The sequence below is a fragment of the Dendrobates tinctorius genome, unplaced genomic scaffold (genome assembly GCF_039654945.1).
Source record: "Dendrobates tinctorius isolate UK_male_01 unplaced genomic scaffold, ASM3965494v1 ptg000134l, whole genome shotgun sequence".
NCBI lineage: Eukaryota > Metazoa > Chordata > Amphibia > Anura > Dendrobatidae > Dendrobates > Dendrobates tinctorius.
The window spans coordinates 9,501,756-9,520,426 of NW_027361802.1; the positions used below are offsets into that span (position 1 = coordinate 9,501,756).

Here is an 18,671-nt window from a genome sequence, read left to right on the forward strand (position 1 = left end):
CAATACACAAGCAACTTTCCCTTACTGGATGATCCTCCTATACGGGCACACAAAGCAAAGCCAAAATACAGGAGTCCTGTGACTGATCTCAGACACCAGACAAGGAGAGGTTATAAGAGGGCTGGCTGTTACATGCAGCTAGGAGCAGGTTACACCCCTGATCGGTGACGCAATGTCCCTGCAAGGAGGGGGGGGATCACCAAGGAGCAAAACCAGCGTCACAAATCTCTTGAAAAAATCTTCATAATAGTTATCTGCCAAAATACATTATTTTAGTGATCTTATACAATGCATGTTATTTTTTCCTTACATTTGAAAGCACTAGCTAACTACTTGGGCATCTGGCTGGCTTCTATTATTTTATCATAATTACTCTGAGACCATAATTAATGTCCAAGAGCATAACATGTCATTTTCTTCATTAAACCATGTGCAATTATTAATAACTGATGAGGAGCCAGCATTGTATAACCTAGGAAATTTTACCTTATAAGAAGTTCTGATGTCTGTAGGAGCAACACACAGATCTTCAAAAATCCTAGTCGAAAAAGCGAGTCACCAAAGCCCGATACTTAATACAATTAATAGAATTGTTGCCATGTAATATAGAAGCAAGACCAACACAAGGTCCAAGTTTCCCAATAAAGGGACTGTCCGCACAAAATGACTTTTCAGACAAAATAGAGGTGCTCAATGCATCATGATGGCGCCAATTACTGGCATACACCTTAACAACTACTTGTTTTCTATCACTGCCGTTTTCTGGCTCTATGAAGCCAGAGCTGTCAATCAAGGAAGAAGGGGGTGGAGATTGAGGGAAAACAGGCCAACGCTACACTGAGCGCCTGTCCTTGGTTTCAGCAGTCATTCTGTGCTGACAGTCTCTTAAGAAAAGGCAAAAGAAGGGTGCATACCTTACATTCCATGCAGTAGTGAAATCTGGGTTCAGCAACAACAGGGTGCAGGTTACATCAATCAATTCTAAAGAAAAGAAAGAATATATTACAGCATGGAAGAGCTTCACAAATCTGTTGTAAAAAAGTGGAGACACAACATGGTTGGCACCTCTGAATACCTAGCATGCAATGTAAAAGCCTCCAAGAATAAAAAGGGTTTAGTGAAACCGTTTGGATGTATACATCAGATGTATATATATCTACTGCATGTTTGATACAGAAAAGAATAAGACACAAAAATACATTTAAAACATATCTGTAGAAAAAGATGCCAAATGCAAAACAATGCCAGAACATGATTAATGGCAAATGAAAACATCTAAACTAACCTGTGAGAAATTAGAACTAAGGCTCAACTGGACCTAGACCCACCTTGTCTGTGCTCTCATGACTTTAAAGGGAATCGTTTCTCTGCTCTCTCATCTGAAAGCAGCATGATGGTAGGGAAAAAGAAGCTGAATCCAAGGATGTACCGCCTAGTTTACTGGGTGCAGCCGTTCTGACACAGAGTGTTTAGATTTAGAGTAGTGATGTGCGAGTATACTTGTCACACGAGTTTTCCCGAGCATGCTCGGGTGGTCTCCGAGTATTTGGATGTGCTTGGAGATTTAGTTTCTGTCTCTGTAGCTGCATGATTTGCGGCTACTTGACAGCCTGCATACATGTGGGGATTTCCTAACAAACAGGCAACCCCCACATTCAGGCTGGCTAGCAGCCGCAAATCATGCAGCTACAGAGACAGAAACTAAATCTCCGAGCACATCCAAATACTCGGAGATCACCCGAGCATGCTCAGGAAAACTCGAGTGACAAGTATACTCGCTCATCACTAATCTAATATATAAAGCTCAATGTGGGTATGTATGTATGTATGTATGTATGTATGTCCGGGATAGGCATCCGCACCCTCGCAGCTACAGTCACACGTCTGGACCCCGAGGGCGTCATAGGCTATGTTGTGAGGCGAAATTTTAACCCTGCGCGTCCCAATTCACCAAACAATTTTGCCCCTATCTACATAATGGGGAAAAAGTGTATGTATGGGCATCTGCACCGTCGTAGCTACAGCCACAAAATTTTGCACAAGTAGTAATAAACAGCAAGGCACTCAAAGTTTCAAAAATTATTGAGAAGGTGCACAAGTAGGGTATCCAGCCCGTAATATTAGTAACAATGATGAACTTGGCACTCAAATGCGTGAAAAAGTTCTTTATATTTGATTGGCATCCAAATCACATGAATTCTGAACGTTTTCGGTCCTTCATTGGACCTTCATCAGAGAATTTGTCAACATGATTTACTGTTTAAAAATAGAAACAGAAATACATTCCATACATTAAGTATCACGTGATGCACACAAATAGAAAAATTAGGTGGAACGAAAATTACATAGCAGGTTACGTCAAATAAGCTTATATAAAGTCTTGAACTGTAGAGATTGTTGAACAAAGACACATAATGCGTAATCCTTCCGCGAAGATATATGTGAGATATGGTATTAAGGAAAAAAACAACCATACGATGCTCAGTAAAAGTAAAGTTGAAGTGAAGCTCCTTTGCAATAGAGTAAAGTAGAGTATAGTTAGACCACATATTATAATCCAGTACAATATATTCATTTATTTATAATATATGTGCACTACCCATTTGTTTAAAAGGAAAAAATAAGAGGTAAAGGGCTTTAAACTCCCTATAATTACCTGACCTGGATGCTGCTTTGAAAGTTATATATTGGTATAGGCGCGCTATATATATATATATATATATATATATATATATATATATATATATATATATATATATATATATATATATATATATATATATATATATATATATATTGTGGTCTAACTATACTCTTCCTCCTTTCCTCCTAGGAGGACCAGCATGTTCAAACCATATATGATATAGGCACTAAATACAATCCTCTGACACATATTGCACACAATACCTTGGAGCACTTGTATCCTTTATTCTACTGCAGAGGGGCTTCACTTCAACTTTACTTTTACTGAGCATAGTATGGTTGGTTTTCTCCTTAATACCATATCTCACATATATCTTCGCGGAAGGATTACGCATTATGTGTCTTTGTTCAACAATCTCTACAGTTCAAGACTTTATATAAGCTTATTCGACGTAACCTGCTATGTAATTTTCGTTCCACCTAATTTTTCTATTTGTGTGCATCACGTGATACTTAATGTATGGAATGTATTTCTGTTTCTATTTTTAAACAGTAAATCATGTTGTCAAATTCTCTGATGAAGGTCCAATGAAGGACCGAAAACGTTCAGAATTCATGTGATTTGGATGCCAATAAACTATAAATAACTTTTTCACGCATTTGAGTGCCAAGTTCATCATTTTTACAAAATTTGGCACAGTCACACGTCTGGACCCCGAGAGCGTCATAGGCTATGTTGTGAGGCTAAATTTTAGCCCCGTGCGTTCTAATTCACCAAACAATTTTGCCCCTATCTACATAATGGGGAAAAAGTGAAAGGAAAAGTGTTGGAGGCAAATTGACAGCTGCCAGATGTGATCAAGGGGGACTTAAAGAATGAGAGCGATGGCACCAAAGAGTATATACCGTACAGTTGCTAAGGTGGGGCCCTGACATAGGATACTCGCCACACACAGGGATATGAACACACACACAAAATGCGCCACACACTACCATGTGCTTCAACACATATACCACCCTCAGCACACATTTCACCACACATACACCAACCTCGCCACATAAAAGTCGCCACGCTGTCCCAGAGCTGTTTAACCCCTTCATGACCCAGCCTATTTTGACCTTAATGACCTGGCCATTTTTTGCAATTCTGACCAGTGTCCCTTTATGAGGTAATAACTTTGGAACGCTTCAACGCATCCTACCGATTCTGAGATTGTTTTTTCGCGACATATTGGGCTTCATGATAGTGGTAAATTTAGGTCGATAATTTTTGCGTTTATTTGTGAAAAAATCAGAAATTTGGAGAAAATTTTGAAAAATTTGCAATTTTCAAATTTTGAATTTTTATCCTGTTAAACTAGAGAGTTATGTGACACAAAATAGTTACTAAATAACATTTCCCACATGTCTACTTTACATCAGCACAATTTTGGAAGCAAAATATTTTTTTGTTAGGAAGTTATAAGGGTTAAAAGTTGACCAGTGATTTCTCATTTTTACAACAAAATTTACAAAACCATTTTTTTTAGGGACCACCTCATATTTGAAGTCACTTTGAGGGGTCTACATGGCAGAAAATACCCAAAAGTGACACCATTGTAAAAACTGCACCCCTCAAGCTACTTAAAACTACATTCAAGAAGATTATTAACCCTTCAGTTGTTTCACAGCAGCTAAAGCAATGTGGAAGGAAAAAAATGGACATTTTAATTTTTCCAACACAAATTTTCTTTCAGCATCAATTTTTTCATTTTCACATGGGCAACAGGATAAAATGGATCCTAAAATTTGATGGGCAATTTCCCCTGAGTACACCGATACCTCATATGTGGTCATAAACCACTGTATGTGCGCACGGCAGGGCTCAGAAGGGAAGGAGCGCCATTTGACTTTTTGAATGGAAAATATGCTGGAATATTTAGCGCTTGCCATGTCGCGTTTGGAGAGTCGCTGTGTGCCTAAACACTGGAGCTCCCCCACAAGTGATCCCATTTTGGAAACTAGACCCCCCAAGGAACTTATCTAGATGCATAGTGATCACTTTGAACCCCCAGGTGCTTCTCAAATTGATCCGTAAAAAAAAAAAAAAAGTACTTTTTTTTCACAAAAATTATCTTTTAGCCTCAGTTTTTTCATTTTCACATGGGCAACAGGATAAAATGGATCCTAAAATTTGTTGGGCAATTTCCCCAGAGCACACCAATACCTCATATGTGGTCATAAACCACTGTTTGGGTGCACGGCAGGGCCCGGAAGGGAAGGAGCGCCATTTGACTTTTTGAATGGAAAATTAGCTCCAATCGTTATCGGACACCATGTCGCGTTTGGAGAGCCCCTGTGTGCCTAAACATTGGAGCTCCCCCACAAGTGACACCATTTTGGAAACTAGACCCCTTAAGGAACTTAGCTAGATGTGTAGTGAGCACTTTGAACCCCCAAGTGCCTCACAAAAGTTTATAACAGAGCAGTGAAAATAAAAAATCTTTTTTTTTCCTCAAAAATGATTTTTTAGCACACTATTTTTTATTTTCACAAGGGTAACAGGAGAAATTGGACCACAAAAGTTGTTGTCCAGATTGTCCTGAGTACGCTGGTACCCCATATGTGGGGGGGCACTGTTTGGGTGCACGGCAGGGCGCATAAGGGAATGAGCGCCATTTGACTTTTTGAAATGAAAATTAGCTCCAATCGTTAGCGGACACCATGTCGTGTTTGGAGATCCCCTGTGTGCCTAAACATTGGAGCTCCCCCACAAATGACCCCATTTTCGAAACTAGACCCCCTAAGGAACTTATCTAGATGCATAGTGAGCACTTTGAACCCCCAGGTGATTCACAGAAGTTTATAATGCAGAGCAGTGAAAATAAAAAATCTTTTTTTTTTTTTCCTAAAAAAATTTTTTTTTATAGTCGGCAATTTTTTATTTTCACAAGGGTACCAGGATAAATTGGACCCCAAAAGTTGTTTTCCAGTTTGTCCCGAGTACGGTGGTACCCCATATGTGGGTGGGAACCACTGTTTGGGCACACGTTGGGACTCAGCAGGGAAGTAGTGACATTTTGAAATTTTGCTGAGCCCCTGTGTGCCTAAACAGTAGAAACCCCCCACAAGTGACCCCATTTTGGAAACTAGACCCCCCCCCCCCCCAAGGAACTTATCTAGATGTGTGGTGAGCACCTTGAACCCCCAAGTGCTTCACAGAAGTTTATAACGCAGAGCCGTGAAAATAAAAAATCATTTTTTTCCCTCAAAAAAAAAAGATTTTTAGCCCGCAATTTTTTTTTCACAAGTGTAACAGCATAAATTGGACCCCAAAAGTTGTTGTCCAGTTTGTCCTGAGTACGCTGATACCCCATATGTGGGGGATGACCACTGTATGGGCACACGTCAGGGCTCGGAAGGGAAGTAGTGACGTTTCGGTATGCAGACTTTGATGGAATGGTCTGCGGGCATGTTACATTTGCAGAGCCCTTGATGTACCTAAACTGTGGAAACCCCCCACAAGTGACCCCATTTTGGAAACTAGACCCCATAAGGAACTTGCCTAGATGTGTGGTGAACACCTTGAACCCCGAAGTGCTTCACAAAGATTGTAACGCAGAGCCATGAAAATAAAAAATCATTTTTTTTCCTCAAAAAATGAATTTTTAGCTCGCAATTTTTTATTTTCACAAGGGTAACAGGAGAAATTGGACTCCAAAAGTTGTTGTCCAGTTTGTCCTGAGTACGCTGATACCCCATATGTGTGGGGGAACCATTGTTTGGGCACACGTCAGGGCTCGGAATGGAAGTAGTGACGTTTTGAAATGAAGACTTTGATGGAATAGTCTGCGGTCGTCATTAAGTTTGCAGAGCCCCTGATGTGCCTAAACAGTGGAAACCCCCCACAAGTGACCCCATTTTGGAAACTAGACCTTCCAAGGAACTTATGTAGATGTATGGTGAGCACTTTTAACCCCCAAGTGCTTCACAGAAGTTTATAATGCAGAGACGTGAAAATGAAAAAAACATTTTTTTTTCCACAAAAGTAATTTTTTAGCCTCCAATTTTTTATTTTCCCAAGGGTAACAGGAGAAATTATTCCCCAAAAGTTGTTGTGCAATTTTTCCTGAGTATGCTGATACCCCATATGTGGGGGTAAACCACTGTTTGGGCACACATCGGGGCTTGGAAGGGAGGGAGCACCGTTTGACTTTTTGAATGCAAAATTGGCTGGAATCAATGGTTGCACCATATCGCATTTGGAGACCCCCTGATGTGCCTAAACAGTGGAAACCCCTCAATTCTAACTCCAACCCTAACCCCAACACACCCCTAACCCCAACACATCCCTAACCCTAATCCCAACCCTAACCATAAACCTAACCCCAACACACCCCTAACCCCAACATTAACCACAAGCCTAACCCTAATTCTAACCCTAACCCTAATTCCAACCCTAATTCTAACCCTAATTCCAACCCTAACCCCAATTCCAACCCTAATTCCAACCCTAACCCTCTTTCCAACCCTAACAACCCTCTTTCCAACCCTAACCCTCTTTCCAACCCTAATGGAAAAATAAAAATATTTTCTTTATTTTACTAGTTATGCCTACCTATGGGGGTGATAATCGGGGGGTTCATTTACTTTTTATTTCATTTTGATCACTGTGAGAGTGATCAAAATGAAATAATGGAATCTGCAGCCGGCAGATTCGGGCGGAATCTGGGCGGAATTTTTCAAGATGGCGGCGCCCATGAACCGGACCCGCTGGACACCGGGAGCGAGAGGGGGACTTAGAAGGTGCCGGGGGCGGTGTGAGTGGGTGAGGGGGTTATCGGAAGCTGGCGGGGAGCGGAGGGAATGGGAGGGGGGGGCAGATGATGACGACAACGGCGGCAGATCGCCGCTGTCACTCAGTGGCGGGGGGGGTCGAATCGGTGTCTCCAGCCATGTCCAATGCTACTGTAGCATCGGCCATGGCTGGATTGTAATATTTTATCAATTTTCATTGATGAAATATTACTATCGCTCTGATTGGCACCGACTTTCATGACGCATACGCTGTGTTACAGGTCGGGAAGGGGTTAAAAGATGAAAAATGAGCTGTGATTGGTTGCTATCAGCAACAGTTTTCTTTGTAGACAGTTGTGGTAACTGAGGCCTATTATTCTTATCATTTCTATGGTGTTATCGTCCTTCTGTAAAGCTGGAAATAACACAATTTATTACCGTGCCAACACAGACCACCCTCTGACACAGACTGCAGAGGGAGCCCAGTATCACACAGGATTAGATACACGGCTCAGCAGACAGTATCACACAGGAGAGGATTAGACACATGACTCAGCAGTCAGTATCACACAGGATAGGAATAGATACGCAGCTCAGCAGTCAGTACCACAGGATAGGATTAGATACAAAGCTCAGCAGTCAGTATCACACAGGATAGGATTAGATACACAGCTCAGCAGTCAGTATCACAGGATAGGATTATATACACAGCTCAGCAGTCAGTATCACACAGGATAGGATTAGATACACAGCTTAGCAGTCAGTATCACACAGGAGAGGATTAGACACATGGCTCAGCAGGCAGTATCACAGGATAGGATTAGATACGCGGCTCAGCAGACAGTATCACACGATAGGATTAGATACACAGCTCAGCAGTCAGTATCACACAGGATAGTATTAGATACACAGTTCAGCAGTCAGTATCACACAGGATAGTATTAGATACACGGCTCAGCAGTCAGTATCACACAGGATAGGAATAGATACACGGCTCAGCAGTCAGTATCACACAGGATAGGAATAGATACACGGCTCAGCAGTCAGTATCACACAGGATAGGATTAGATACACAGCTCAGCAGTCAGTATCACACAGGATAGGAATAGATACACGGCTCAGCAGTCAGTATCACACAGGATAGGATTAGATACACAGCTCAGCAGTCAGTATCACACAGGATAGGAATAGATACACGGCTCAGCAGTCAGTATCACACAGGATAGGATTAGATACACAGCTCAGCAGTCAGTATCACACAGGATAGGAATAGATACACGGCTCAGCAGTCAGTATCACACAGGATAGGATTAGATACACAGCTCAGCAGTCAGTATCACACAGGATAGGAATAGATACACGGCTCAGCAGACAGTATCACACAGGAGAGGATTAGATACACAGCTCAGCAGTCAGTATCACACAGGATAGGATTAGATGCACGGTTTTTATGTGCAATATAATCATAACTTGCTATAACTAACCACAGTTGGTTACTATGCCCTGTCAACGCCGGGCTCTTCAGCTAGTTTAGAATAAAGCAGAGCTGAGCAAACTTCCCCTGCCCACACCAGGCCCTCTGTGTGCTAAGTTCATAGACAGTGAGCTGCTTCTCACAGGAGGGGTCCTTGTCAGACTAGTCTGAAGGATTTATCACTAAAAGAGATTAACATTACCACAGTTAGTAAACAACAGCACACACTTTGACAAGGGACACATCCCAGAATTCCATGTTTCAGCCTCTATCTCCAGCTGTCTTCAGATTACATAGCCAAACCTGCTGACAGATTCCCCTTAATTAGCCTATGCATGGTAGTTTTGAGGCTCAAAAAAGTCAATCTTTTTGCTGAGTTTTCAAAGCAGAAAAACCAACTTTGAGCAGTTCTGAGATATGGAGAGCTTCCTCTCAGTTTCTGTTCAGAATGGCAAACACAAAAGAAATGTCTAAGCAGACCTGAAATTCCATTACCACCAAGCACAAGAAGTCTGAAGGGTACAAGACTATCGCCAAAGGCATTGGCACCAGGTTTCAACAGTACAAAACGATACCAAAGTGCATAAGCCCTTCTCAAGATCTGCCACATGAAGAATGACATTTCTATTATACAAGTCTAGCTCACGCTACCATACAATGATTTAGAGCTTAAAATTCCCTAAGAGGAATAAAAAGAAAAGTTTAAAAAAGAAAATGGTAATAAATCTTAAAGTTTAAATCACCCCCATTTTTCCTGTTCAAAAAAAGTACGTAAAAATAATTAAATTGTTGTGTCTATAAAGGTGTGAGCTACCAAGATAAAATGATTTAAAACGTATGCTAAATGCAGAAGAAAATAATAAAAAAAAAAATCGAATGTCAATGGGGGCTGATTTAAATGTTATTTAAATAAGGCATTTAAATGGTTAAACAGCATCAATCAAAGGGGACCACTCGAGCCAGCGTTATACACCTTGCACGCGACCACTGATGTAAATGTATATTAGATAAACGATCATATTGCTCGTTTGTGGGGTGATTGGCCAATTATTGAGAATGCACTTTCCTAAGAAGACTTGTTTCCTAACAGGTCAGTGCAAAAGCACCCTTAGGAGGTGAACCGTCAAAGCGATTTATTCCAGAACTCTGGCCGTATTACACTTTAATAAATCCCATTTTTTTGTGTTTGCAATTCAGAAGTTGAGCAAACTGTTTCAATCCAGTCTTGGCCAGCTATGCCAATATGGACGGCCCGCTCATAAAATTCATGAAAAATTAAGCTACTCTAGTGGCACAACGTACTCCAGAAATGTTCTCCAGCATGTGACTGGAGTACATTTCTGCCAGAGGCGCACTGCATTTGGAAAAATGCACCCAATTCATTTAATTCATTAAATGGCATGATGAGAGTTGTGCCAAAATTTTGCAACTTTTGGCATTTTCATGCCAATTTCTCTGCCAAAACGGGCCAAGCTGGGGTGGGATGCCACAGCTCGTCTATTTCATGCCAATCAGTGGCATTCCCGACGCGAGAAATCTCACTTCAGTCCCTTACTGTAACAAGATTTCTGACACGGCCCGCACTTAATATTCATGAAGAGAGTATCTGCCTCCACCACACGCCGTCATCAAGAAAAGAAAAAGAAACATTAAGTGCAATTTTGGGCCATATATAACACCCAAACCAATACAGGATTAATGCACACATTTGTTTTTCAAAAAATATTGAGCCTCATAATACCGTGAAAATTGGTTTATCTTTATTGCATTGATATGCTTAGTATGCAGCTAAAAGGTTTTTAAGTGAGATAAGTACTTTTATTTCCATAAAGGAATGGATGATTTTGCAAAGCAGATTTCACTTTAATTTACTATTACTAAGGAGGTTAGGGGCATGGTAGAATTGAAGCTCCACAGGGATTCTTAAATATAGAACATCTGAAGAGCCACGCAATGCCGCAGTTTAGCTAGGTTTAGCTTTGATCTTCTAAAGGATTTTTTGTCTTAATATATTGCTTTTAATGTTATTTTAAAGGAAGTAGACACGAATCTTAAGAACCAGTGATTAGATTTTTACAAGATAAACGGGAAAGTTATTGTAAACTTTCAATACCGAAAAGGTCATTCAAAGGTTGACGTCTATTAAGTCATTTGAGATGATGGCAGCTTTTAATTATCATTTTTTGTTTCTTCTAAGGATAATACGAGTTAGGTATCATTTTACATGTTTGTGCTGCACGATTCATAATATGGTTCCTATTCACATCAAGGTTCCACTTTGCCTAAATCGCAAACTAATTCAATGATAAATTCTTACTTCTTCTCCCTGTATGTTGCTGACCAATCATAAGCAGGCAGCAACACACTGGAGAAAAAAGGAGCAATCAGCCAAAATAGGTTAGAGCAGGTTTCTCAGTGTGTGAGATGTACAGTAATCACACTTCTGTCTGCTGTGCCCAGGCAACTTGTACTTGCTATGCCGAGAGATCAGGGCTGTCATTACATCTCACACAGGAGCAGTATGTTCTAGACTACTCCAGTGTGAGATGCAGTGACAGCTCTGATCTCACTGCAGACAGAGTACAAGTTGAACACAACAAAGGCGATTACAGACATCTGGACAAAAGAGTGTCAGGGAGTGCCAGTACAGCAAAGGTGACAGTATTCGGAAAGGAGGACAGCTCATAGAAGGGTTTGTAATGTGACACAGCTCAGTTGTGCTGCCCTTCCCCTTTAGAGACCTCATCTGAAAGGTGTAAGTCATTTTTGCTTTCAAATCATGCAGGTTAGACCAGGATATTAGGACTGTATCACAGCACAGCTTTCACACTGATATACCTACTCTAATGTATGGTGAGGGTGTGTTCTTCTTTCCTTTGAATGTTGCTGCCTGTTTAGGATTGGTCAGCATCATTCCGGGAAAAAAAAAAAAAAAAAAGTACACGCAACCCAGTGAAAACTCTGAAAACACCCAATTGGACATTAAAAAGAAAAAAGGAAAAGTTAACCCATTCGATGCCAAATAATTTGATTGGTAATATTTTTGCAACGGAGGGGAAAAATTAAAAAAAACAAACACAAAACGTTTTATTCCGAATTGCAGCCACTATTACCTCGCGTGTCCAATTCAACATGAAAAATTTAGTGATAGGTCATCTATTATATGCTAACAGACAACTATTTTATTATTGTGTCTTTATTATTGTGCTCAATTGATAAGCTGTATACCTTAAAGGAGGTTCTCCACTAGTTTGATTATGGTCACCGTTTCTAGTGAAGGAGAACTGTGCTGAAGTACCCTGGAGTAGCAACCAAAAAGAATACTGTACTGTGCTGTAACGGGTCCATTGACAGTTTACATCGGACAACCCACCAAACTGATAACAGTGGATGGTGGGACTTCCAGTTGTCGTACTTCCGCCAATCAAATTTTGATAACCTATTCTAAAAACAGGTCATCAAGCTCAAATTGGTGCACAACCTCTTTGAAGGACTTTTGCCATCTTAAACATTTATGACATATCCCATGAATGTCTTATAAATGTGCAGCTTGCTCAGGTGTTTTCAGATCTTTAACAGAAATTAATGACGTGAGCTGGGCATGTGTGGCCACTTCTACATTTACAGCAGCCACAACATAGGGATCAGTTATGCCGATTCTAGAGGTAGGTTTAGGTCCCAGAGGTAGGTCCATCAGTGGCATTTATGGTCATAAATCATGGAGCTACCCTTTAAGCGGTCCCATTAATGGTGGACACAGCAGCATCATTTAGCTTAGAAAATTTCAAGTTCTGCATGAGAAAACCAGAATCCTGACCTCAATAAGCAATGCATTATGAAAAGACAAAACACAAACTTTTCAAACTGAAACCCAGCACATTAATGCAAAGTGGCCTTAATTTGTCAAATATTTCAGGCATTACATTCAGGGCATTGTTACATTCGTCTAAGATTAATGAAACTTTTCTAGCTTGTTAAGATTGATCACAGAAGTATATTTGCATCTTTATTTTAAAATTAAAAAACAAAACAAAACGGGCGCACTGGTACGGGATGCGATGTTGGACCAGTTGCTGTTGTGCTTGCGATGAGGGGATGCTTGGGGGGTGAAAATAAAGTCTAGTGCCCTTTGTGGCGAAGTAGATTTTGAGTGGCGCGGTGGGAGGGGGCTGGGGTGGATTGGACCTGATATCCGTGGGGGGCGGCGAAATATGATGCGGAGTGGCACGGCTGGCGGGGATGGTTTTCCCGCTGAAATGAGGCACTGATGTATAATTTTGATTTTTGTTTATTTGTGGAGCCATGTTGTTTATAGGCTCAATTTTATGCAAATATCTGTGTTTTGAGATTTCTTCTTTTTATTTATTCTTACACAGGAAGAGTTTTACCCTTTAAATAATATCTGCTCTCAATGTAATTTTTACTAGCTATATAAGATGTCATATTCTTTCTGTATTGATTCCTGAATGTTTAATAAAAAAGATCTGATTCAAAAAAAAAAAAAAAAAAACACACACTGATGTTCACCTAAACTTCTACCAACCAAATAAACACACTATATATTTTTTCCATCAAGGTTTAACGTGACTCAGTGTAGCCTATAAATTAGTCATACCCCATCTCCTCCTACCGTGGTCGTACATTTATTATCTATTCAGTGTATTTAAAGGTAAAACCCCTTTAAAACTTCTATTTCTTAACTCAATAGTGTGTGGAGTCATTCCTTGTCTCAATGATTTTGCTATAGGCAGCGAGTAATTAGTTAGAGGTAAGATGGTACTGACAAGAAATTGTAAAACTGCATAAACCAAAAGCAGGCTAACCCTATTGATCTGCCTGGAAGAGAAATGTAAACGGTATGACAATTCCTTAAAGGAATTCTCCAGGCTTAGTGCTCAATTTTGCAGTCACTATGTGACCTCAGACTTGTGAATCCTCCCAGCGTGCACAGTCAGGATTCACTGGTGCAAGGAGTATGTAATTTGCATACTTCCCTCCGCATTCCAACTAGACATGTCCAGTCTCACTCAATTCATTTTGCTTGAAGGCACACAACAAAAAGGCTATCAAACAGGAGAAGTGGCACTGAACGGGGAACAGAGCTGGAGTGACAAAGGCTTCAGATCTGCAAATAGATCTTCAGCCTCATTTGCATATGAATGCAAAAGCGCCCTGTGTGAACAAGTGATTGCCTCCCTTTCTCTTTAAGACAAACCCAGGCCTGATTACTGGCACACCTGGTCTCAATCAAAAATTCACTTAAAAGGGACCTATCAGCAGGATTGTGCAGAGTAACCAACAGAATGTCAGGTTGGCACTGTTATACTGATTGAAATGATACCTTGGTTGATTAAATCTGTCTTGTGGTTGTTCGCTGGAGTCCCAAAGCTTTAGAAATGGCTTTCATAACCTTTTTCAGATTGGTTATTATATAGTTATTGAAAAAAAAAAAAAAAATCAACTGCAATGCAGCATGATCGCAGGTGTAAAATGCACTTCATTCTTTTATATCATGCTATAAATAAATTCAGAAAAAAAAAAAATCTGAAAATGGCGATGGGCGCACCTGCGCAGTAGCTGCAATCGGCGATCCGATAGCGGCTACTGCGCAGGCGGCGCTATCTTTCTAGAGAGAAAAAAAAATCCTCCTCCAAGATGGCGCCACTGGAACAATAGCAGCTATCGGCTGCTACTGCACAGGCGCCGCAATCTTGAAGAAGGAAATTTTTTTTTTTGTAGCAAGATGGCGCAGCCCATAGCTGCTACTGCACTGAAAGTAAAGATTAAATAAACACAAGGCGGATTTCATCAGCCAAAGTATCATTTTAATCACTATAACAGTGCCTACCTGACACTGTCTGTAGGTTACTCAGCACATTCCTGCTGACAGTTTCCGCCTGACAAAGTGAAGTATACCAAATTATCCTCAAATGCTAGACATTCATGCTGCAATCCAAAGATATTTTGGAACAAATGTGAAAAAGTAAATGAGAGCTATCAGTCTATAAAAGGTTATAAAGCCATTTCTAAAGCTTTGGGACTCCAGCGAACCACAGTGAGAGCCATTATACACAAATAGTGAAAACAAGGAACAGGAGTGAACCTTCCCAGCAGAAGCCGGCAGAACAAAATTACCCGCACGAGCGCAGCAATGACTCTTCCAAGAGGTCACAAATGACAAACATCCAAAGAATTGCAGGCCTCATTTGCCTCAGTTAAGATCAGTGTTCATGACTCCACCATGAGAAAGAGACTGGGCAAAAACGGCCTGCATGGCAGAGTTCCAAGATGAAAGCCACTGTTGAGCAATAAGAACTAAGGCTCATCTCAGTTTTGCCAGAAACCATCTTGATGATCCCCAAGACTTTTGAGAGAATACTTTGTGGACTGAGACAAAAGTTGATCTTTTTGGAAGGTGAATGTCCCATTACATAGAAGGCGTAGAAGTAACACAGCATTTCAGAAAAGGAACACCATACCAACAGTAAAATATGGTGGTGGTATATTGATGGTCTGGGGCGGTTTCAGAACCTAGAAGACTTGCTGTGGTAAATGGAACCATGAATTCTGCTGTATACCAAAAAATCCTGAAGGAGAAAGTCTGGTCATCCGTCCGTCACCTCAAGCTCAACCACTTGGGTTATTCAGCAAGACAATGATCCAAGATACACCATCAAGTCCACCTCAGATTGGCTTAAGAAAAGCAAAATTAAGACTTTCAAGTGGCCTAGTCAAAGTCCTGACCTTAATCCAATTTTAAATGCTGTGGCGGTTCATGCTCGGAAACCCTCCAATGTCACTGAATCACAACAATTCTGCAAAGATCAGTGGGACAAAATTCCACCGGATTATTGTAAAAGACTCATTGCCAGTTATTGCAGTAGCCGGTTCAAAAAAAATATTAAAAACCTAAAAGTTTAAAATCACCCCACATTCGCCCCCTTCAAAATTAAAACAATACTACAAAAAAAATACACAGATTTGATATCGCCGCATTCAGAATTGCCCGATTTATCAATGTATAAAAAGAATTAATCCGATCAGTAAACGGCGTAACGAGAGAAAAAAAAAAAAAAAAGTCAAAACGCCAGAATTACGTTTTGTTTTGGTTGCCACAATACTGCATTAAAATGCAGTAACGAACGATCAAAAGATCGTATCTGCACCAAAATGTACCATTAAAATGTCAGCTAAGCACGCAAAAAATAAGCCCTCAGCCAGCCACAGAACACAAAAAACTTTGATGCTATGCGTTTCGGAAAACGGCAACATTTTGAGAAACTTTGAATTTTTTTCACCAGTTAAAGAAACTAGACATGTTTGGTGTCTATGAACTCGTAAGGACCTGGAAAATCATAATGGCAGGTCAGTTTCAGCATTTAGTGAACATGGAATTTTTTTGCCGGTTTCCAGCACACTATATGGTAAAACCAATGGTGTTGTTCAAAAATAAAACTCGTCCCGCAAAAAACAAGCCCTCACATGGCCATATTGATGCAAAAATAAAAGTTATTGCTCTGGAAAGAAGGGGCGCCAAGATCGAAAGCTCTAAAAAGCAAAAACCCAAGGTGGTGAATGCGTTAAAGTACTGATGGCAGTTCTGGTGGTGAATTCATGAAAGTACCACTTTACATTTTTTGCATACCTTGGGATTGGTTCAGTATGGCAATGCGGCCCTTGGACCGACAAAAAGTTGTGCACTCCCAACTCTCCCATGATACCTGAACATGGTTTTCAGCTAAGTGTGCAAGTATCCTTAAAGCAGAAGGTAAAATAGGCCACTACCGGGCTACAATGGCAGTGTTATGATCCATAAAAAAAGGTGTTTAGAATGTAATATCGCTCTGTCGTCACCTGGAATTTCTGAATAGGGCTTCCACAGATAGTAAGAGTAGCTAGTGCAAAGCCTATCAGGTCCCATCAACCCTACAAATACAATCCCCACTTGCTACCGCTACAGGGCAAGAGGGAAGAGGCGGGCAAAGTGCCAGAATTGGCACATCTAATAGATGTGCCGTTTCTGGGCAGCTGTGGGCTGCTATTTTTAGGCTGGGGGGAGGGGGGTCAATATTCATGGCCTCTTACCAGCCTGAGAATACCAGCCCCCAGCTTTAGCAAGCCTGGTTGTCAAAAATGAGGGAGGCCCCACAACTTATTTATTTAATTAATTCGAAAATATGGCGTGGGGCCTCCTATTCTTGACAACCAGCCCTTGCTGAAGCTGAGGGTTGCAGCCCCCAGCTGTGAGTTTTACCTGGCTACTCATTGTTAGCACTTGAATACTGTCATCATTCTTTCCTGCTCGCACTGATCGTCCACAGAGCAGAGGAGAATAATGGGAGCAGTCTTCAGCACCCTGCGCCAGGGAACAGCACTTACTGTACCGCTTCTTCTCAGGCGCCGGGACATGTCACACAGATGACATCACTGTGTGTCAGAGTGCACGTGTGCGTCACGTTTTGTGGCCAATGCTGCCGGTAAAAAACGGACAAGTCTGTGTGTGGGTCACATGGACACACGTTTCGTGGAAACACATGGACATGTGCACAGCAATGTAGATTTCAATGTGTCTACGTGTGTCAGTGTCTCCTGTAGGTGTGAAAACTGTCACCACAGGTACCGGAGACAAGGACTTGAGAAACAGCCCTTAGATAAGTCTGTGGGTTCAGCCATCTTGTATCCAATGTGCATTGGTCCCTTTCGCTGCAAGAAAATCTTTTGTAATAGTGTAATATTCGGAACGTAATGCATTATATAATATTTTCAATGCACACAGCCTTTCTACAATTTTTCTTCTAGCAGGTAGCCATTAAAGCAAATAAATGTGACATTTAGTTAGTATAATTCCAATACAAACAGAGTGCACACTGAGCCGGTATACTGGAAAATGCAGAAATAGACACATAGAACAGGTGAAAAAGGGAGTAACCTAGTGGATGGCGACACGCAGCAGGAAGGAAAACAAAGATCAATAGTACTCTATAAAAGAGGGAGCAAGTCAAGAATGAGTAATATATGTCACAAGGCTCACAAATATGCAAGGGTAAAATAGCTGAAAACATACAGTGAGATTTAAAATACACAGAGGAGGGACTGGACAAAGATCACATTGTATAAGTGCACAAAATCAATTAAGCAAAAGGACCATCCTCCTGTGAGCATGGCGCCAACAAGCATTACCACACTTACACTTCAGGGACTGGCGTCATATCGGCAAAGAATCTCTCTTAAGAAGCCTTCTAACCAATAAAAACAGACTGGATATCTGCTCGGCAGCCGGTTCTAAGAGGCGCATGTAATGGTTCTAGCCTAGACGCGGATATGTCCCCTAGACAAGCCGCGTGTGACGTCCGTCATTATTACATAAATCGATTAGCTATACTACTGCTTTATTATTATGCCTCCTGCTGCGTGTGGCTCCATCCACTTATTAACCTGTTCTAGGAGTACATTTCTAACAGAATACAGAGGATTATTTTTGTATTTTCTGTACTGGCTCTGCGTACACCCATTGATTAAATAAGATTCGTACTTATCCTTTGTGCCTAGCTACATTTATCACACATACAAATATATTTTTGACGTATTCTTATAGATTTTTAGTGATGAAGGTAATAGGTCAGCAAATTTTTGCTATTTAATCTGAGATCTGACCTGAATCGTAATTCACAAAATATTAATCTGACTTATAATTATGATTATAAAAAAAAAAAAAAAATCGATTTCCTGGACATCGCTCTGGAGGTGGACGACTATAGGCGCATCCACATCCAGACCG

The 18,671-nt window shown here is 40.8% G+C and overlaps 1 protein-coding gene across 1 annotated transcript in view; it reads right to left on the bottom strand.

Annotated features, from left to right (window-relative positions):
• Positions 1 to 18,671, bottom strand: part of PTAR1 (protein prenyltransferase alpha subunit repeat containing 1) — an 83,643-nt gene that overhangs the window by 40,572 nt on the left and 24,400 nt on the right. Inside the window, exon 3 of the mRNA XM_073543718.1 lies at positions 915 to 981. Coding sequence (XP_073399819.1) covers positions 915 to 981 — 67 coding nt within the window. The remainder of the gene's footprint in view (positions 1 to 914; positions 982 to 18,671) is intronic.